Genomic DNA, 22,877 nt, shown 5'->3' with positions numbered 1-22,877 from the left:
GGGGAGGGGGGTTTGGGCAGGGAGGGGAGCCAGGGAAAAATCTCCGGGAATTGTTGCATGTATAGTCCCTCTATAGCCACCCATTGCTTTGTGTCTCGACTCCTCGTCCAGTCCAGAACCCTGTTGAGCAATATTGCCCAATAGTATCCTCTGATGTCAGGTAGTTGGAAACCACCACTTCGGGTAGAGCGGGTCATAATGGATCGGCTTATTCTTGGCCGTCTCCGAGACCAGATGAATTGTTGTATTAACAGTTGGATGGATCTGAACCAGGAGTTTGGGATCTGTATGGGGAGGGTCTGTAGTTTGTAGAGTAGTTTGGGGAGAGTATTCATCTTTACAACATTTACCCTCCCCAGCCAAGAGAGTGGTTTAAGGTACCATTTGCTATAATCAGCCCTGAGTGTTCGGATAAGGGGGGTAAAGTTTAAGGTGTATAAATGAGATAGGTAGTTTGGCAGTTGTATTCCCAGGTAAGACAAATGAGAAGCGTTCCAAGTAAAGGGGAAAGTTTGTCTAAGTTTAGCTACAGTGTCGGGGGGGGGGGGGGGGGGGGAGATGTTCAAGGCACATGATTTGGACATGTTGATCTTGAAGTTGGAGAGTGATCCGAAGTGGGATAGCTCTCGCATAAAGTGGGGGAGGGAGGAGATCGGGTGCGTTATTGTGGCTAGTAGATCATCCGCAAACAGGGAAAGTTTGTGCTCCGTATCACCAATCGTCAAGCCCTTGATGTTATCATTGGCCCTAATAGCTCTAGCGAAAGCTTCGATACAGAGGACAAAGAGAAGAGGAGATAATGGGCAACCCTGTCGTGTCCCATTGCTAATGGGGAAGGATTCTGACAGAGATCCGTTCACTCGGACCCGTGCTGTGGGATATCTATAAAGACCCATGATCCTATCAATCATCCGGGGACCCAGTCCAATATGCTCCAGCACGGACCTCATAAAGCCCCAACCGACCCTATCGAAAGCTTTTTCAGCATCAGTGGACAACAACACTGTGGGTGGGCCACCTTGGGATGCAATATGAATCAGGCTCAGTAGCTTAGTGGTGTTATCCTTAGCCTCGCGGCCTGGGACAAACCCCACCTGGTCGTTGTGGATTAGGGAAGGCAGGAATGCGTTCAGTCTGTTTGCCATTAATTTTGCAAAGAGCTTGACATCGACGTTTAGGAGAGATATGGGTCTATAGCTGGAGCATACCGAGGGATCCTTACCGGGCTTGGGCAGAACGGAGATGTGTGCTTCTAAGGATTGGTTAGAGAAATGGGTGTTTGCGGATATTGAATTGAGGGCTTGGAGAAGGTAAGGGGATGTGAGATCTCTGAATTGTTTATAATAAGTGATGGTGAAGCCATCTGGTCCTGGGCTCTTGCCAGACGGTGTCATGGTCAGGGCAGTCTCCAATTCTTGTTGGGTAAAGGGTAGTTCTAATGCTTCCCTGTCCAAAGGAAGCAGGACGGGGTAAGACACCCTTTCTAGATACGCCTTTGCCTGTAAAAAATCGTATGGGGAAGCGGTATCGCCCGATCGATTTTCTAGGTTATAGAGAAGGGAGTAGTACTGTTTGAAGCTTGCCGCTATTTCTGGGGTTTTGAATCGGAGGGTATTCCCGAGGTCTTTTACATTATTAATGTATAATGAGGAGCGCTGAACCTTGAGAGCCTGGGCCAAAAGGCGCCCAGGTTTATTGCCCCATTGGTAGTATTTAGAATTACATTTTCGGACAGAGAGTTGGATACTATCAGTAAGAGATTTCTTTAGTTGGGCCCGTGTATCTAGTAATTCTAGGTAGTCAGTTTCCGACAGGGTCGATTTATGCAGGGACTCGAGACGATGTAGTTGGTTTAATAATTTAGTAATTAGTGCTGATTTCTGCTTCTTCATAAATGTCCCCAACTGTATGAGTTTACCTCGTATGGTGCATTTATGTGCCTCCCATAGGGTGATTTTTGAGACATCATCGGTGTCATTTATGGAGAAGAACTCAGCCAGAGCTTTTTCTATTTCACCCCTGCAATATTGATCTTGCAGCAGTGACTCGTTGAGGCGCCAGGTCCATTGACCTGGGGTATTCTGGGGGGTCGAAAGCGTCATGTGTACTGGGGCATGATCAGACCAGGTTATTGAGCCGATGGAGGAGTCTATTAATAAGGGGAGGTGCCTGTGACTCAGAAATAAATAATCGAGGCGTGAATAGGCATTGTGTGGGGGGGAATAGAAGGAGTAGTCCCTATTTGAGGGGTGAAGAACCCGCCAGGAGTCAGCCAGTTGGAGGTCGTGAAACAGTCTCCTAACCTGCCGGTATTGGCGTTAGGAGGTCCGGGGGGCATTAGAAGACGAGTCTAGTGATGGATCCATTATCCAGTTCAGATCAGATCCAAGAACCACCACCCCAGATAGGAGTGGTTCCATTTGGAAGAATGCATTGCGGAAAAATGGGACCTGATCCTTATTTGGGGCGTAGAGTGCAATAAATGTGTATGGACAGGTGCATATTTTACAACGTACCATCAGGAGACGACCAGGGACCAATTTATGGACTGAGATGCCTGACAGCTGGAGGGTCCTGGAAAACACTATCGCTACGCCCTTCGATTTTGAATCTGGGTTGTTATTGTAAAAAGCCTGAGGGTAGCGGTAATTGGTCAGGGGAGGATTTTTAGCTGAAATTTTAAAATGCGTCTCCTGGACCATTGCAACATCCACTCTATCAGCCCAGAGGGACCTCAAAAGAGAAGATCTTTTCTCCGGAATATTGAGTCCCTTCGCGTTGATCGAAGTGATTTTAATTTTGCCGGTGGACGTCATAGGAGATATGTGTTGTGATGGAATATGTTGAGTTCAGAATGGTCAGTGAAAGGAGAAAAAGAGAAGTAGGGAGGAAAAAGAGAGGAACAGAGCATGAAGAAAAAACTATAACATTTAAACAACATTAAGAAAAAACCCGCATTGGGGTAACCGATCCGTCTAAGGATCTGGCACCCAAGAGGCCAAACAGCCAGAGGCGGGTATGGGGCGGATAAGGGAGCCACCGCCAAAGGCATGGCGATAATGAGATAAGACATTGTAGTAAACAGTATACATATATAAACAGAACTAAGTGTAAATATGTGATAAACCTTAAACCTCATCAACAGAAGGAAATCTTCGAATAGTGAAAAATATAAGAAATCTCGCAATAATAGCACAAGAGTTAGTAATAATCAATGACCCATTACGCATCGGGGAGGATGAGGCCAGGACCTCGGCAACAGCAGAGGTTCACACGGAGGTTCCCCAGAGGCGTGGAATGATATCACGCTACAAACCAAGAATAGCGTCACGCTGTAACCTGTAGAGATACCGGAAGTAGGACTAGGACAAACAAGGGGCCCAGATAATCGGTCAGGTAACTTGCGAATCCTTGTTGAGAGGGGATCCGATTGTGCCTTTCCCTCCAGCTTTTCGTACCACCTGCCAAGGTGGTCCTGTGTCCAGGGGTTGGAAAGATGGCAGCTCTGGAATAGGGAAGTCCCAATCGCGTAGATCAGGTTTTGGTATGCCAAGTCCCGTGCAGAACTCTGGGAGATCTGAGTGGGAATTGAGGGTGTAGGTTTTCCCGGATGAAGAGACCTGGAGGCTGAAGGGAAAGCCCCACCGATATTTAAATTGACGCTTGCGGAATTCTTCCGTCAGGGGCTTGAGGGCTTTTCGTTGTTGTAATGTGTGCCAGGACAAATCTTGGTAAATTTGTATCACGGAACCATTGAAGTCCACTTCATCAAGTTGGCGCACTTTGCGCATGATGTTTTCTTTTTGGGAGAAATAATGCAACCTGCATATGACATCGCGTCGTCTATCTGCGGGGAGGCCCCTTGGTTTCAAGGCGCGGTGGGCCCTATCGAAGGTGATGGTATCATTAGGGTCGTTACCTAGGATCTCGTTAAAGATCTTCGTTAGGGCATCGATCAAGCCTGTTGGAGGAACTTCTTCCGGTAGGCCACGTACGCGAATATTGTTTCTCCTCCCTCTGTTGTCCAAATCTGTCAACCGCAGCTGTAGGGAGCGAATTTCCGATGATTGGGTTTCAATGACAGTCGTCAATGACTTTAGAAAGTGTCAGAGGAAGTTTGATGATCTTCCAAGCTCGACACCCGGTCAGAGATGTGGGAAATATCCTGCCTCATGGCAGCCAGTTCTCGCCTCACTGTGTCTTGTAAGTCTTGTTTAGTGGGTAGAGTCTTCATATAAGCTAATATATCTTGCAGTTCTTTGCCACCCGAGGGGCGAGCATGTGGTGCATCTGCATTTGGAGAAGACGGGTGGGGAGCTGGCGGGAGAATAGGGGAGATTGCTGCAGGAGGGTTATCAGATGGAGCGGGCGATGTAGGTTGTAAGAAGGGCCTCATTGCAGGTTGCGACATGTTCCCCCGAGGAGTCGGTTTGCCGGTCTTCTGGGAAGATTTCTTGCTCTTGGACATCACTCAGTCAGCATCGGGTTGCTTTATTTCCCGGGTTCGAGTTGACGAGGTGAGATATGATCACATGATTAGCATAAGAGTGCCTTCAGCGGTATGGCTCCCTGTGGGTTGGCATCAGCGGCACATTACGGCGTCAGTAACCAGAGCAGCCGGTTTAGGTGTATATCTCAAAGCATTGTAGGATCTGAGAGGTTGAAATGCGGCCATATAATATCTCTCAGTTGAGCAGAAATATATTCCTTCAGTAAATTACCCCACTAGGGGGAGTCCTCGAGATGAGCTGCAGTACAGAGCCTGTAGCTTGGTGAGTACCGGTGCCTGCTGGGTGTTATGTAAAAATCGAGTCCCCGGATTCAGAAGGGGAACTAGGCCTCGGTCTGCAGGAGGGTGATGGAGCCCTCCCTGTCACCGCAATCTAGTCTCAGGAGCAGAGGGACGTTTGGGCCTCTTTAGCCCCTAGATAAGAATATATAAGAGAGGAGTATATTTTCGTGTGGTGGGTGCTGCGCCAGATGGGACAGCAATCCTCGGCCGGAGTCTTCAAAGGCCGGGTGTCCGGGAGTGCAGTGGGCTCTAAAATATATAGGGCGTGTGGGGTGAGGGGTCAGCTTGTCCCCGCTCCGAAGCAGCCGGGCGTGACAAGCCGCCTCGTCTCGTAGCCGCAGAAGGGGGGGCAGCCAGCCCGCGAGTGTCCGGGCGGATCAGTGCGGACAGCCGGCGCAGCGGTCGCAGGACGGGCTCCAGCTACGGCGTGCACTCACCGCTGGAGGTCCGTCTCCTCGTCCCGCCGGCGGGTCTTAGTAAGTGCAGGGAGGGTAACCCGATCTCAGCAGGGAGCCTGTGTGTAGCAGATGGATGGCGGGCGGGTGCCGTCGGTCGTCGTCTCTACTCCAGGCCCCGGCTTCTGTTTGGGGGGGTAGGCCGCAGTCCGCAGGAGCGCTTAAAAGCGCTCCCCGACTCCGCGGGTTCCCCAGGAGTTAGCAGCAGGGTAAGGGGGGCTCCCTAAGTGTCTTCTTGCTAGTTAGGAGTGCGTATTTGGAAGGTTAGGGGTCTTAATGTGTGCCGTGTGGGGAGAGCTGGGACACTGCACGTCTTCTCCTCTTGCCAGCCAAGCCACGCCCCCAGAGCTATCTTTGGTGCAAGAGAACCGTATAAATACACACAACCCTGCGGGATGTAGTTATGTAACCACCGGTCACAATACCTATCTCAACTATTTGCTCTCGTGGCGAGCGCTATTCTCCACCGAGCACACAGCACGGGCAGTCGGCAAGGTGCTTCGTTGCGCTCGCCCCTCACCCTTCCCCCGCGCTGGCATTCTGCGTTCGGGATGCTGATCGCCAGGATCCCGGCCGCCGATAACCCATACCCAGCCCAATCTCATCATCGCCCTCGCTAAACTTAGTCCAAGTGGGAACGCTCAGTTACCATCCAATTACTCCTCTTCAGCAGTACGTGACGATGTGTTATAGTGCATGAGCTGTGTGAACGCACACAAGATCCGTCCCGCAAACGGACTTAGGTGTCAATGCGTTTAGCAGGAGTCCCCCCCCCCCCGTTAATACAGCCACGCCGTTCAATGCACAGCCACATTTGGGTGCAGATGTATTAAGCCTGGAGAAGTGATAAAGCAGTGATAAGTGGAAGGTGATAACGCACCAGCCAATCATTACAGGTTTGAAAAATGACAGTTAGGAGCTGACTGGCTGGTGCGTTATCACCTTCCACTTATCACTGCTTTATCATTTCTACAGGCTTAATACATCTGCCCCATGGAGACTAAAATGCAGACTGGCGAGCATTATACACCAATAAAGCAGTGGGCCCCCAAATGTAACAAATAAAAGCATTACAGTTGTTTTTCTTTTCTTTATTCCTATAGAATATGAGAAGTGAGTTTCTAAAATGAACACTCGACGCTCACAATAATTTAGTAGGGGCTATTTTTTTTTAAAAAAAAATGCATTTTAATAACAAGAGCATCCTTGTCCCATTTATTCCCGTTACGTTACCCCTTTAAAAATGCAGCCGTGCCAATGTATGTAATTAAAAGGCTCTTAGTTAAGGGATTAATCGAATATTTTTGTGTTGACCTTCTCAGCTGGAAGGTAGAACTGGTGAGAGTCTGTTCATTTCGGGCTGATATTTTGGGAACTTTCCAACGCAGACTTGTAAACAGCCAGCTAGGAACAAACTAGATTATTTATATACTTACTATGCAGCACAAATAAAGATTAATGCATTAACTGATGGAAATTCCATGGTAAATATATGACTTACACCCCCGCCCCCCCCAGACAGCTTCTCAGCCTTATTATCCATACACTAACAAATCTCCTGGGGACCCTCAGCTATGCTAAGAGTGTCACGGCAGGTTATATTCCAGGTGCAGCGTTACAGCATAAATAAATAGAGACATCTCAGGGAAAACGTCAATCTTATGGGGCATTGGCTCCTCTATTCCAACTGGATGCAGAAACATTTAACGTAACCAGCATTTGCAGAAACAAGATAGGAGGAAAAAAAAAAAATCCAAACAGGTTGAACCGAATAAAAATAAAGCAGTTCTGAAACGCCTTGGAGAAAGGGATTTATTCCCCATATTGGTTGCTTCAGCCAACAGTGGCATACAGATGGTGGAGACATCCCAAAGCATATAGTTATTCAAAGACAATGATGCTTACAAGTCTTACAGATAAGAAAGGACTTCTAACTACAGGAGAAACAACCTGAACAGGACAGTCCAGACCCAGTGCTCCATTAAACATGGTTACCGGGTGACTTATGTTGACCCCAGAGGAGAGCCTTTCATTCCACTCTCCAGGACAACCACCACCTGCTCCTGCGCTCCTATCATTGTAGGACTCATCTTCATTAGGTGAAGGCGAAAGAACTGAAATTCATGTGAAAGGGAAGGATATCAGGGGTGTCTCGGAGTTAAAACCACAGCTTCCAACCATAGTACTTGGAGTTGGCTGAAGCCCCCCGGTCAATAACTGTCCCATTTGGAAGGTGCGTTACAGAGACTAGAAGAAGCTTCCTTGAGTTGTCTGGCAAGTTGGGAATCAGAAGAGGACAGGTCTGACCTGCATACGGATCAGAAGCCCATTCCTCCACAGTGTTTGCCATATTTGCAACAACAAAAACAGGGAGGAGGGAAGAGTCAGATGAGGGAAAAAAAAAAAAGAGGAAGAGACAGGCCAGTCTCTTATTGGTCAGGTTTTTAAAAGACACAGAACCCGAGAACTAGATGGTTTCCTGTTTGGACAAAGCAGATACTGAAGTAGAGACACAGAACAGGTCTCACAGCATCCAAGCTAATATAGTTTCTATGAAGAGCCGCACTCCAACTGAACTCATGATAATTAAGTTGTTGGATCATATGCCGTCTGGTAACTAATTTTATGACCCTCACTATACTGCCTCAATGGGAAAAGATCCCCTTGATCCTATGAGAAAACACGGGACTGATTCCCTGCTCTCTGGACTTTCCTTTCTTCGAACAACCAGCAAGAATCTTGGCTCACAGGATGCCATTGTTGCTTTATGAGTTAGCATGGGCTGCACAGAAGAAACTACAATATAGAAATCATCCAAGAAAGTCTGCATGGGGGAAATTCACATATGGAAGTTGTCAACTGAACATGAAAGCAGGTCCAGTACTGTGGGCCAAAGAGGACGTGGTGGGACGCTGGGATCTCCTGAACCCCTGTTCTAGCGCCAAACTGCCCAGGAGGAAACTTAGACTGGCAGTGATCACATATATTAGATCTAACTGAGGGGACCACTGGAAATGCCGCGTCCTGGTATAAAGGCCCTTCTGCCTGCGCCCAACCTGTTCTATTTCAGACATGACATGATGCAAAGTAATGTACAACTTTACTATAGAAAGGGAATAAGGAAGTCAAAACTAAAAGTTCTGGAGCCAAAGGGCACAAAAATACGGCATTAGGTATTCGGGCTATTTTACCAGTTATGGCTACTAACCTAGGAGGAAGAAAAGAGTATAAAAGAGGACCTTTAACCAATGTCCGGAAAGGGGGAACTGTTGAAAGGGAATAGTTAGCATGCAGAGACAGATAGTCTCCTCATGCCACCAGCGCCAAAGTAAGTCCAGGCCTGTGACAGCACTTTCCAAAATAGCCAAGCCTGGCTTACAATGCCATTATGGGATAAAAACTATGTGGACATCCCAGAACCGCAATTTCTGTGGTCTACATAACCGGGAGATGGCATAAATTAACCACAGCCAAACCCTGTGCAGGGAATGGTCTGGTAGCCCAGTACATAGAGCTACTTTGCCCCACTGGATGATGATGCACCCTAAGGGACACCAGTAGCACCCACAAATCACCTGCAGAGCAAAAAGGGAGGTTGGCAGTCAGGTTCAAATCTGCTAGCTACAGGGACCGGAGAACACTGTTCTAGACTCTCTGCCATTTCTCTGTCATGGTCTTTCCAAGAGGGAGGAATAGAGTGGGAGGAGGTGGAGAGGAAAATCCCACAGAGGGAGTGGAGTGTGGAGAAATTACACCTTCATGAGTCAGAAAGAAACTGACCAATATCATCAACTGAAAAGAAAATGAAGACACAGGAATTCACTGCGCCATTATAACCTAATCATTGACGGAATTAAAAAGTGGAGCCCCTACCCCAGCTGGAAGGGGGCATTCAGCATTTATACAGGAGGCATTTACAGTTCTGTCCTTGTGCCTCCTAAAAGCTGTGATTAGTGTCAGTATGAAATCATTTTGACTGAAAATGACCAATGAACTCCACCAATTAAACACGTGATTGGTTCCTTATGCCACTATTAGCAAATTCCCCTCTTGACTAGGAATTAAGTAGCTGTCCTGCCTTTTGGGCTACTAATGTTATTTAGTAAGAGCCACTGGCCCATGTAAAGGAGGACAGAGGAGTCAGTACTGGAGAACAGGGATTTAAATCTACTGGCACAGGAATCAGGAAGTAGGTGTGACACTTGATTACACATGTGACGCAATGATCCAATCGGTGACCACGTGCTGTACAAGCCTCCTAGGGGTTAAAATCTCTAAGCTGGCCCCAAGCCTAGTAGCACTGAAAACTGCCTTTTGTTCACTGTGAAAAACAACACGACAACACTAAATAGCAGCCCACAGAGAGGGACTCTCAGTAAGATGTAACAGAAGATGGGCTAAATCGGGAGGTTGTTCATAAATGGACCAAAACTACAAACAGTGGACAAGGACAAGACTCCTGCCTGACATAAATAATGCAAAACTTTACACATTTATTATACTTGTCTAGTACAGCTACATACTTGTCCTTCTCTTTCCCAGCAGAAAACATTGGGTGCAGGAGCACACCGCCCGTTTTCAATTCGTAGGCCACTATCGTATCCAACTCCTATAAACAGACAAGAAAAAATAAGAATTTACTTACCGATAATTCTATTTCTCGTAGTCCGTAGTGGATGCTGGGGACTCCGTCAGGACCATGGGGATTAGCGGCTCCGCAGGAGACAGGGCACAAAAATAAAAGCTTTAGGACTAGGTGGTGTGCACTGGCTCCTCCCCCTATGACCCTCCTCCAAGCCTCAGTTAGGATACTGTGCCCGGACGAGCGTACACAATAAGGAAGGATTTTGAATCCCGGGTAAGACTCATACCAGCCACACCAATCACACTGTACAACTTGTGATCTGAACCCAGTTAACAGCATGATAACAGAGGAGCCTCTGAAAAGATGGCTCACAACAATAACAACCCGAGTTTTGTAACAATAACTATGTACAAGTATTGCAGACAATCCGCACTTGGGATGGGCGCCCAGCATCCACTACGGACTACGAGAAATAGAATTATCTGTAAGTAAATTCTTATTTTCTCTGACGTCCTAAGTGGATGCTGGGGACTCCGTCAGGACCATGGGGATTATACCAAAGCTCCCAAACGGGCGGGAAAGTGCGGATGACTCTGCAGCACCGAATGAGAGAACTCCAGGTCCTCCTCAGCCAGGGTATCAAATTTGTAGAATTTTGCAAACGTGTTTGCCCCTGACCAAGTAGCAGCTCGGCAAAGTTGTAAAGCCGAGACCCCTCGGGCAGCCGCCCAAGATGAGCCCACCTTCCTTGTGGAATGGGCCTTTACAGATTTTGGCTGTGGCAGGCCTGCCACAGAATGTGCAAGCTGAATTGTACTACAAATCCAACGCGCAATCGTCTGCTTAGAAGCAGGAGCACCCAGCTTGTTGGGTGCATACAGGATAAACAGCGAGTCAGTTTTCCTGACTCCAGCCGTCCTGGAAACATATATTTTCAGGGCCCTGACAACGTCTAGCAACTTGGAGTCCTCCAAGTCCCTAGTAGCCGCAGGCACCACAATAGGTTGGTTCAGGTGAAACGCTGAAACCATCTTAGGGAGAAACTGAGGACGAGTCCGCAGTTCTGCCCTGTCCGAATGGAAAATCAGATATGGGCTTTTGTGAGACAAAGCCGCCAATTCTGACACTCGCCTGGCCGAGGCCAGGGCCAACAGCATGGTCACTTTCCATGTGAGATATTTCAAATCCACAGATTTGAGCGGTTCAAACCAATGTGATTTGAGGAATCCCAGAACTACGTTGAGATCCCACGGTGCCACTGGAGGCACAAAAGGGGGTTGTATATGCAGTACTCCCTTGACGAATGTCTGGACTTCAGGAACTGAAGCCAATTCTTTCTGGAAGAAAATCGACAGAGCCGAAATTTGAACCTTAATGGACCCCAATTTGAGGCCCATAGACACTCCTGTTTGCAGGAAATGCAGGAATCGACCCAGTTGAAATTCCTCCGTGGGGGCCTTCCTGGCCTCACACCACGCCACATATTTTCACCAAATGCGGTGATAATGTTGTGCGGTCACCTCCTTCCTGGCATTGACCAGGGTAGGTATGACCTCTTCCGGAATGCCTTTTTCCCTTAGGATCCGGCGTTCAACCGCCATACCGTCAAACGCAGCCGCGGTAAGTCTTGGAACAGACAGGGTCCTTGCTGAAGCAAGTCACTTCTTAGCGGCAGAGGCCATGGGTCCTCTGTGAGCATCTCTTGAAGTTCCGGGTACCAAGTCCTTCTTGGCCAATCCGGAGCCACGAGTATAGTTCTTACTCCTCTCCGTCTTATAATTCTCAGTACCTTGGGTATGAGAGGAAGAGGAGGGAACACATACACTGACTGGTACACCCACGGTGTTACCAGAGCATCCACAGCTATTGCCTGAGGGTCCCTTGACCTGGCGCAATACCTGTCCAGTTTTTTGTTGAGGCGGGACGCCATCATGTCAACCTTTGGTCTTTCCCAACGGTTCACAATCATGTGGAAGACTTCTGGGTGAAGTCCCCACTCTCCCGTCCTGCTTCTTGTGCCGCCCTGTCTGTTTACGTGGGCGACTGCCGTGATGTTGTCCGACTGGATCAGCACCGGCTGACCTTGAAGCAGAGGTCTTGCTAGGCATAGAGCATTGTAAATTGCCCTTAGCTCCAGTATATTTATGTGGAGAGAAGTCTCTAGACTTGACCACGTTCCCTGGAAATTTCTTCCCTGTGTGACTGCTCCCCAGCCTCTCAGGCTGGCATCCGTGGTCACCAGGATCCAATCCTGAATGCCGAATATGCGGCCCTCTAGTAGATGAGCACTCTGCAGCCACCACAGAAGAGACACCCTTGTCCTCGGAGACAGGGTTATCCGCTGATGCATCTGAAGATGCGATCCGGACCATTTGTCCAGCAGATCCCACTGAAAAGTTCTTGCGTGAAATCTGCCGAATGGAATCGCTTCGTAAGAAGCCACCATTTTTCCCAGGACCCTTGTGCAATGATGCACTGACACTTTTCCTGGTTTTAGGAGGTTCCTGACTAGCTCGGATAACTCCCTGGCTTTCTCCTCCGGGAGAAACACCTTTTTCTGGACTGTGTCCAGAATCATCCCTAGAACAGCAGACGTGTCGTTGGGATCAGCTGCGATTTTGGAATATTTAGAATCCAGCCGTGCTGTTGTAGCAGTACCCGAGATAGTGCTACTCCGACCTCCAACTGTTCCCTGGACTTTGCCCTTATCAGGAGATCGTCCAAGTAAGGGATAATTAAGACGCCTTTTCTTCGAAGAAGAATCATCATTTCGGCCATTACCTTGGTAAAGACCCGGGGTGCCGTGGACAATCCAAACGGCAGCGTCTGAAACTGATAATGACAGTCCTGTACTACGAACCTGAGGTACCCTTGGTGAGAAGGGCAAATTGGGACATGAAGGTAAGCATCCTTGATGTCCAGGGACACCATATAGTCCCCTTCTTCCAGGTTCGCTATCACTGCTCTGAGTGACTCCATCTTGAATTTGAACCTTTGTATGTAAGTGTTCAAAGATTTCAGATTTAGAATAGGTCTCACCGAGCCGTCTGGCTTCGGTACCACAAATAGTGTGGAATAATACCCCTTTCCCTGTTGTAGGAGGGGTACTTTGATTATCACCTGCTGGGAATACAGCTTGTGAATTGCTTCCAATACTGCCTCCCTGTCGGAGGGAGACGTTGGTAAAGCAGACTTCAGGAACCTGCGAGGGGGAGGCGTCTCGAATTCCAATCTGTACCCCTGGGATACTACCTGTAGGATCCAGGGGTCTACTTGCGAGTGAGCCCACTGCGCGCAGAAACTCTTGAGACGACCCCCCACCGCACCTGAGTCCACTTGTAAGGCCCCAGCGTCATGCTGAGGACTTGGCAGAAGCGGTGGAGGGCTTCTGTTCCTGGGAAGAGGCTGTCTGCTGCAGACTTTTTCCCTTTCCTCTACCCCGGGGCAGATATGACTGGCCTTTTGCCCGCTTGCCCTTATGGGGACGAAAGGACTGAGGCTGAAAAGACGGTGTCTTTTTCTGCTGAGAGGTGAGTAGGGGTAAAAAGGTGGATTTTCCAGCTGTTGCTGTGGCCACCAGGTCCGAAAGACCGACCCCAAATAACTCCTCCCCTTTATACGGCAATACTTCCATGTGCCGTTTGGAATCCGCATCACCTGACCACTGTCGTGTCCATAAACATCTTCTGGCAGAAATGGACATCGCACTTACTCTTGATGCCAGGGTGCAAATATCCCTCTGTGCATCACGCATATATAGAAACGCATCTTTTAAACGCTCTATAGTCAATAAAATACTGTCCCTGTCAAGGGTATCAATATTTTCAGTCAGGGAATCCGACCAAGCCACCCCAGCGCTGCACATTCAGGCTGAGGCAATCGCTGGTCGCAGTATAACACCAGTATGAGTGTATATACTTTTTAGGACATTTTCCAGCTTCCTATCAGCTGGTTCCTTGAGGGCGGCCGTATCAGGAGACGGTAACGCCACTTGTTTTGATAAGCGTGTGAGTGCCTTATCCACCCTAGGGGGTGTTTCCCAACGCGCCCTAACTTCTGGCGGGAAAGGGTATAATGCCAATAATTTCTTAGATATTAGCAGTTTTTTATCGGGGGAAACCCACGCATCATCACACACTTCATTTAATTCTTCTGATTCAGGAAAAACTACGGGTAGTTTTTTCACACCCCACATAATACCCTTTTTTGTGGTACTTGTAGTATCAGAAATATGCAAAGCCTCCTTCATTGCCGTGATCATGTAACGTGTGGCCCTACTGGAAAATACGTTTGTTTCTTCACCGTCGACACTGGAGTCAGTGTCTGTGTCCGTGTCTGTGTCGACCGACTGAGGTAATGGGCGCTTTAGAGCCCCCGACGGTGTCTGAGACGCCTGGACAGGCACTAACTGATTTGACGGCTGTCTCATGTCGTCAACAGTTTTCTGTAAAGTGCTGACACTATCACGTAATTCCTTAAATAAGACCATCCAGTCAGGTGTCGACTCCCTAGGGGGTGACATCACTAATACAGGCAATTGCTCCGCCTCCACGCCATTTTCCTCCTCATACATGTCGACACACGCGTACCGACACACAGCACACACACAGGGAATGCTCTGATAGAGGACAGGACCCCACTAGCCCTTTGGGGAGACAGAGGGAGAGTTTGCCAGCACACACCAAAGCGCTATATATGTATAGGGACAACCTTATAAATAAGTGTCTATCCCTTATAGCTGCAATATATCTATATCTAGCCAAATAAGTGCCCCCCCTCTCTTTTTTACCCTGTTTCTGTAGCAGGAGTGCAGGGGAGAGTCTGGGAGCCTTGCTACCAGCGGAGCTGTGTGGAAAAATGGCGCTTGTGTGCTGAGGAGATAGGCTCCGCCCCCTTCTCGGCGGCCTCTCTCCCGCTTTTTCTGAGGTAAAATGACAGGAGTTAAATACATCCATATAGCCCAGGAGCTATATGTGATGTATTTTTAGTCATATATAGTGTTTTCATTGCGTCTCAGGGCGCCCCCCCCCCCCAGCGCCCTGCACCCTCAGTGACCGCGGTGTGAAGTGTGCTGAGAGCAATGGCGCACAGCTGCAGTGCTGTGCGCTACCTTTATGAAGACATGGACGTCTTCTGCCGCCGATTTCTGGACCTTTTCTGTCTTCAGCATCTGTAAGGGGGCCGGCGGCGCGGCTCCGGGACCCATCCATGGCTGGGCCTGTGATCGTCCCTCTGGAGCTAATGTCCAGTAGCCAAGAAGCCCAATCTACTCTGCACGCAGGTGAGTTCGCTTCTTCTCCCCTTAGTCCCTCGATGCAGTGAGCCTGTTGCCAGCAGGACTCACTGAAAATAAAAAAACCTAAGTCTATACTTTTATTCCAAGCAGCTCAGGAGAGCTACCTAGATTGCACCCTTCTCGGCCGGGCACAAAAACCTAACTGAGGCTTGGAGGAGGGTCATAGGGGGAGGAGCCAGTGCACACCACCTAGTCCTAAAGCTTTTATTTTTGTGCCCTGTCTCCTGCGGAGCCGCTAATCCCCATGGTCCTGACGGAGTCCCCAGCATCCACTTAGGACGTCAGAGAAAAAGGAGATAAACTGAAGTTGGTAGATTGACTGAGAAAGACACAGAATTGATACTACCACACTGCACCCTAGTGGTTACATTGATTACTACACGGTGTAATAAAAGGAGAACGTTAGTACATCTTAGGGGGTCATTCAGATCTGATCGCTGGGCTGCGTTTTTTGCTGCCCTGCGATCAGATAGTTGACGCCTACAGAGAGAGTGGGTTTTCGCTCTGCAGGCGTGCGTTCGGATGTGTAGCAGAGCTGCACAAACTGAGTTTGTGCAGTCTCTGCGCAGCCCAGGACTTACTCAGCAGCTGCGATCACTTCAGGCTGTTCGGGACCGGATTTGACGTTAGATACCCTCCTTGAAAATCCTTGAGCCCGCCTCTGTTTGTCCGGACACTCCATGAAAACGGTCAGTTGCCCCCCCCAAACGGCCTCTTCCTGTCACTCTCCATGCGAAAGCCCGTGCGAATGGACCCTTCGCACAATCCCATCTCCGACCGGCGATCTCCGTTGCAGCCGTCCGTCGCGCCTGCGCATTACGGTGCATGCACAGTTCGGATCTGATCGCCCACTGTGGGAAAATGCACCGCAGCGATCAGATCTGAATGACCCCCTTAGTGCCTACAGACGTGTCCCAGGCTCACTCAGTCACATGGTTTCCATGCTGTACACTTTAATTTAAACCTCAACAAAAAAAAAAAGTATAAACAAAAATGTTCTCACTTCTTTGATCCAGTGCCGATACTGATTCACACCAAATGTTTTCTTCATCCAGAGGCCATAAATATAACCAGAAATGCCTTTCAGCACCCACTCATCAGACCTGTGAATACAGAGAACAGCATTAACACGAGCTATTCCATCTAACAGGAACATTTATTTTTTTTCAGTTTTTTTTTTCTTTGAAAATCTAACATGAACAAAAAGTATCGATTTGGAATGCTACATTTCCTTACAGATTGCTGTTTTTTACATGCAGATTGTCAAATGAGGTCTGTACACCCTGCATGAAATCAGCTTGTCGGGATTAGTTGAATGGACCATGGGGGTCATTCCAAGTTGTTCGCTCGCAAGCTGTTTTTTGCAGCATTGCACACGCTAAGCCGCCACTTACTGGGAGTGAATCTTAGCTTCTTAAAATTGCGAACGAAAGATTCGCATTATTGCGAAAATACATCTCTGTGCAGTTTCTGAGTAACTCGAGACTTACTCGGCATCTGCGATCAGTTCAGTGCTTGTCGTTCCTGGTTTGACGTCACAAACACACCCAGCGTTCGCCCAGACACTCCTCCGTTTCTCCTGCCACTCACGCGTTTTTCCCAGAAACGGTAGCGTTTTTTCACACACTCCCATAAAACGGCCTGTTTCCACCCAGAAACACCCACTTCCTGTCAATCACATTACGATCACCAGAACGAGGAAAAAAACGTGAGTAAAATTCCTAACTGCACAGCAAATTTACTTGACGCAGTCGCAGTGCGGACATTGCGCATGCGCACTAAGCGGAAAATCGCCGCGATGCGAAAAAATTTACCGAGCGAACAACTCGGAATGACCCCCCATGTTTTTGCACAGTGTGTACTTCGCTTTAGCGATAGGAAGGGACGTACTCACCTAGAACAACTCTGAATTAGGTCACGCATTTTATACTTCCCCATTCATTTCAAAATACTTTCTCTTTCATCCACTAGGGAACACTGGAGCATCCATTTACATTAGGGGTGTGAAGCTTGCAACCGGAGGTGTGGCACAATCATAAATTAGCATTGTCTGCACAGCCGGCTCCTCCCCCTTCACATCCCTCCTCCCTCAGTTTGGAAAATTGTGCCTAGGCGGTACAAGCACAAAAGGGAGCTCCTGCTCCTTGAAGATTTATTTATTTTCTCTTTTACACTGGCCCAATCCCTCCTAACTAAAGGGAGGGTGCAGGTTTTGAAAGAAAACATGGTACTTGCCCGATCCCACCTAAATGAAAGGGGGTGCAGGCTTTACCAGAAGAAAAGGCTGCGTCCCCCTAATAAAAGGGAGACAAAGTTCAGGATCCAGAATAGGCTGCGTCAACTAATGAAATGGGGGACAAAGCCAAGATGAGTTTGAGAGACAAGATCCCTTTTGAAGGGATCTGCGTCTCTCTACAGGAGATCCTCAAACTGTAAGTACTGGAATGAAGTCCCTTAGCCTGCAGATCCCTTCTTTAGTAATACAAAGTGCCCTGACAGAGCATTTCTATGCACACTGGTCTCCCCGGTTAAACTCTGGGGAGATCAGAAGCGTCGCACATAGATCCTCCACCACAAGCAGCGTCCCACAGAGCGGATCTGAGCTGTTAGGCAGCAGAAGCCTGTGTTCAGGGATAAGGTGTTTTTTGTTTTTAACAGCGGTCCCCTGATACTATTAGGTACTGGCTACAACAGCCTTACAAATACATGTTACCTCATAATTTTAATGGCAGCCATTTTACAGATACATTTTTGGCACAAAGTTAGTCCCGGGGGGGGTTACTCCCTCCCTAGGGAAGTCAGCCAATTAGCTCCGGGGGTGGGGCCAGTACATTAATTCAGGCTCCCTCTGCTGTTGAACATTATATTGGAAGCTGCCAAAAGGGATCTCATGTCGTTTCATCAATTTTATATTTATATCTTCAAAGGAATATATGAGAAGGATCCTGCAGAGAATAAGAGGAAGCGATGGAACGTCAACCCCAACATAACAACTGAATTACAGTTGGGTGTGCGAGTGGGGCAGAACGGCTGGTGTTTTAATTTATTTATTTATTTTTTAATTATAACTTTATTTTTTGTCCTACTCCTTTTATATACATATATATATATATATATATATATATATATATATATATATATATATATATATATAAGAAGGGTAAGGTAATCCCAGCCGAATCCAATACCTAAAGGTACGTCGCTTCCGTCATCTCTCACAGTCTTTCTCTTCCTAGTTTAAAGGGTGAAAGTGCTGCGGAATGCCCTAGTAAGGGGTTTAAACATGTCTAAAGCACCAACCAAGACCTCCAAGACCTGTTATGTATGTACGAAAGGTAACGGGAAGGGCACGCAGGTTGGCAGCTCCGGGGTGGACGACTCCTGCTTAGACAAGGACGCTTCACCTGGTAACATATGGCTAGGTCATGGAAAGACAGCCTTACAAATAGAATCTCCAAGGAGATGGCGGAATCAGCAGCAATCGGAATGGGCTGCGGGATTCTCAAAGACGAGGAGGAATTTCTTATCAGGTTAACGCCGCCCGAACATGCAGAAACAAAGGTGCGCAAGGCAGTTAAAAGATCTCTTCCTATTAGGTGAGTAAATGGAATCTAACCTAGACGCCGATTACCCAGAAGAGGACACGGCAATCTCAGGTCTTGATTTTTTTATTTTATTTTTTATTTTTGAAGCGGTGAAGGAGATCCTATACTTTAAAGTAGAAGAAGTAAAGGAGCCAGAAGAATTCGAATTGTTGGAATCCCAAAAGCCGCGTTCTGCGGTGTTTCCCATTCCTACATCTCTCAAATCTCAGATGGAGGACGCTGGGAAACAACCTGACAAACGCTTTCAATTTACGAAAAGGTTTCAAGTAACTTATCTCCTACCTAAGGGTGTGATAATAAGTAGGAGACTCCACCAGTAGTGGATGCTTTCCTAGGAAGGTTGTCGGAGAAGACAATCTTACCCAATTCTAATGTAACAACTTTAAAGGATGCTTCAGGTCGTAAGGTTGACACGGCTTTAAAGTCAATTTTCGTAGCAGCTGGTACAGCACAGAGACCTGCGATCGTCTGTGCTTGGGTCAACAAGGCCATGGGAGCATGGTCTGGATGTATTGTACAGGCTATTGAGGAGGAAAATAGCTTGGAAGAGATTACCCAACTGGCGGAACACATTCAAGAATCTGCTTCATACTTGTGTCAAGCCTCAGAGGATCCTAGCAGAATAGCTTTGCGCATCGGCCATATCGGCTAGACCGATTTTATGGCTCAGAGAAAAGACTGACACCAAGAAGGCGGTAGAATCCATCCTCTTTGGGGGGGGAGATGCTTTTTGGTTCGGAGTTAGACAAGTGGATTTCGCAGGGAAGTTCACCTTTCTTCTTACTCCTTGTACGAGAGCCGCTCCACAGGTTAGGAGAGGTTATTCGGGTCCAGCGTGTGAATCATTTAGATCACAGTCCTTTCGAGCCTGAGGGAGAGGTTTCGGTACACAAGTACGTGGGGGCAGAGGCCGCTCACAGGCAGCAAACAGAAAGCAGGATAATCCTGTTGACAAAACTGTGGCAGGACGACCTCCCAGCTCACCTGGGGTCCCCCTTTGTGGGCGCACGTTTGGAAGGTTTTCGGGACTTGTAGGCCAAAACCCCACCAAAACTTTGGATAATCGACGTCCCAGGGGTACAGTGTCCTCAGAAGACAAAAGTACTGCTGACTGCAATTTAAACTTTGCTACTGTCAGAGGTCATTATTCCGGTTCCCACCTCTCAGAGGAACGGGTTTCTATTCCAATCCTTTTGTCATGGCAAAGCCAGATGGGACAGTCAGGCTGATACTCAATTTAAAGGGTTTTAAACCAGTCTCTAAGGGTCTATAAATTCAACATGGAATCAATCCAGTTGGCCAATGCAGACTTAGAACAAGGCGTAGTCATGGTATCAACGGACATAATGCATATCTGCATATCCCAATCTGAGGATCTCACCAGGCTTACTTAAAGTTCGCACAGGTGAAGGATCACTACCACTTCAGGGCCTTTGCGTTCGGTCGATCATCAGCCCCAGTAAGCTTTACAAAGATCATGGCAATCATGGTTGCAGAATTGAGACTGTTGAGGGCACTATTATGCCTTATGTAGACGATCTACTAATCAGAGCATCCTCTCGGGAACAGTTGTTCAAGGATGTTAAGACGTCTCATCAATTTGTCATTCACCAGGGTGGATTGTGAATTTCCAGAAATCAAACCTCAGGTCAACTCAACGGATTCAATTCCTTGGTCTCATTGTGGACACGGTACAATTGAGAGTATTCCTACAAGAGTATAGGGTCAAGGACCTACAGAGATTAGGGGCTGAGGTGCTGAGGGTCACAAACCTCAGGGAGCAGGCTCACATTGACTTTTACATCGCAGTATTTCGACTTCCACCGCGCATACGACCCTCCTTAGCTGGGTGGTCATTGCACAAGAATCTCGCATCCAACGTATGCCAGTCTCAGAGGCTGTGGTGCTGTCCTGAAGGTACATCTATTTCAGGCAGGTGGACGCCATGAACATTCTTGAGCTGAGAGCGGTTTACAACGCGCTACTCTTAACCGAAGACCTAGGCATGGGTCAACACTTGAAGATACTGTCGGACAAGTCACGACGTCGGCTTACATAAACCGTCAAGGAGAATCAAATAGCAAGATGGCGTTACGGGAAGCCACAACGTTCTTGTTGTGGGCAGAAGGACAAAAGATCATCCTCTCGGCAGTGTTCATTCCAGGTGTGGAGAACTGGGTAGCAGATTGTCTCAATTGTCAGGATATGCATCCGGGGGAGTGGTGCCTCCATCCACGGATTTTCGACCTGGTGGCCAGGAGATGGGGTCTGCCTCAAGTCGACCTAATGGTGTCGCGGCAAAAACATCAGTTGCCCATATATGTCCGGGACAAGAGATCCAGCAGCAGAAGGAGTGGACGCATTAACACTTCCTTGGTGTTACTGGACGGTTCACATTTTTTCCACTTTTCCCAGGTTTCTGAAAGGGTTGAAACGAGAATGAATGTGGGCGATTCTAATCGCACCAGATTGGTCCCGCAGGAGTTGTTACTCAGACCTGCAGGGGTTACTAGCGGATGATCCTTGGCGGTTACCTCAGAGAGAGGACCTGTTATCTCAGGGACCGTTCCAATACCCAGTCATACACAGGTTGCGTTTAACGGCGTGGCTATTGAAACCCGGATCTTAAGAAAAAGAGGGATACCAAGAATGGCCATTCCTACAAGGATTGTCGCTACGTAGCCAGTCACAGCCATGCACTACTACATAATGTGGAAGAGATACATGGACTGGTGTCAAGAACGTGGGTGGAATTCGACGAACTTCCACTTATCCAGACTTCTACTTTTCCTTCAGGCCGGTCTAGAGGTAGGGCTCAGACTGGGCATTCTGAAGGTTTAAAATTTCGGCTCTCTCCATCCTATTTCTACGGCGGTTGGCACCCTTGCCAGAGGTCAAACCTTTTTACTGGGGGTTCTGAGGATACAACCCCTTTTTCGTCCTCCCATTACGCCGTGGGACTTAAATTGGGTGTTGGAATTTTTGAGACCTCCAACTTTTGAGCCGTTAGCAAGAACAGATCTGAAATCTCTCTTGGGGGGTCACATTAGTGCTTGCCTTGGCTTCGGCCAGGTGGGCTTCTGAGTTGGGAGCCTTATCGGGTATAAGTCCCTTTTTAATTTTTTATGAGAATAGGGCGGAATTCTGTACAAGAGCAGTTTTCCTTCATAGGGTTGTTTCGGGGGTTCACGTAAACCAGCCAATCGTGGTCCCATCTTCCTAGGGTCTCGCAGATGGGGACGTGTCCTTGGATGTTGTCCGAGCTTTTAGGGGTATCCGTGCATCGTCTTTTCAGAAAGTCGGTCCATTCGTTTTGTTCTTTATGATGGGCCAAAGAATGGCCAGCATCTATGCTGTCTTTGGATAGACAGATTAGACTTGCCATTCGGCAAGCTTATATTCCTGTAGCACACAGGTTTCGGTTCGGGCGGATGCTCATACCACCCGATCAGTGGATGCCTCATGGGCGGCTGCCAGAGGTGCTTTCACTACTCAACTTTGCAGAGCGGCGACGGGTCTTCAGCCCACGCGTTCGCAAAATTTTACAAGTTTGATGCCTTTGCGTCCGGAGATTATAACTTTGGACGTTTAGTTTTGCAGGCCACTGGCAGCACTCCCTCCCTAGGGGATAACTTTGGGACGTCCCCTAATGTAAATGGATGCTCCAGTGTCCCCTAGTGGATGAAAGAGAAAAAAGGATTTTGTTACTTACCGATAAATCCATTTCTCTGAATCCTCTAGGGGACACTGGACGCCCGCCTCGGTGCTGTCATCCTGCTGTGTTCGTAGTTCTTGTTCCAACTATTCGTACAAACAGCGTTCTTTTTTTCGGTTAACCGTTTCTTGGATGCTGTTTGCTATGTTGTACGTTTCGGTTCCTCGCCAGGTGCTATAGTGTCATGTCCTATTCTCTCAGTCAAATTTTCCAAACTGAGGGAGGAGGGATGTGAAGGGGGAGGAGCCGGCTGTGCAGACAATGCTAATTCATGATTGTGCCACACCTACGGTTGCAAGCTTCACACCCCTAATGTAAATGGATGCTCCAGTGTCCCCTAGAGGATTCAGAGAAATGGATTTATCGGTAAGTACCAAAATCCTCTTTTTGACAATTTAATTATCCGGCAGGCGGCTGTGCTCATAGCTT

The 22,877-nt window shown here is 48.0% G+C and overlaps 1 protein-coding gene across 2 annotated transcripts in view; it reads right to left on the bottom strand.

Moving 5' to 3' along the window:
* TAF2 (TATA-box binding protein associated factor 2) overlaps nt 1–22,877 on the bottom strand; it is a 250,202-nt gene that overhangs the window by 160,145 nt on the left and 67,180 nt on the right. For both annotated transcript variants that reach the window (XM_063924457.1, XM_063924456.1), the window contains exons 9-10: nt 16,132–16,231; nt 9,771–9,856 (exon numbers count right to left, since the gene is read on the bottom strand). In XM_063924457.1, coding sequence (XP_063780527.1) covers nt 9,771–9,856; nt 16,132–16,231 — 186 coding nt within the window. The remainder of the gene's footprint in view (nt 1–9,770; nt 9,857–16,131; nt 16,232–22,877) is intronic.

The sequence above is a fragment of the Pseudophryne corroboree genome, chromosome 5, assembly GCF_028390025.1.
Source record: "Pseudophryne corroboree isolate aPseCor3 chromosome 5, aPseCor3.hap2, whole genome shotgun sequence".
Classification (NCBI taxonomy): domain Eukaryota; kingdom Metazoa; phylum Chordata; class Amphibia; order Anura; family Myobatrachidae; genus Pseudophryne; species Pseudophryne corroboree.
The sequence above is the reverse complement of the archived record's forward strand: the minus strand, read 5'-3'. Positions and strand labels throughout refer to the sequence as shown.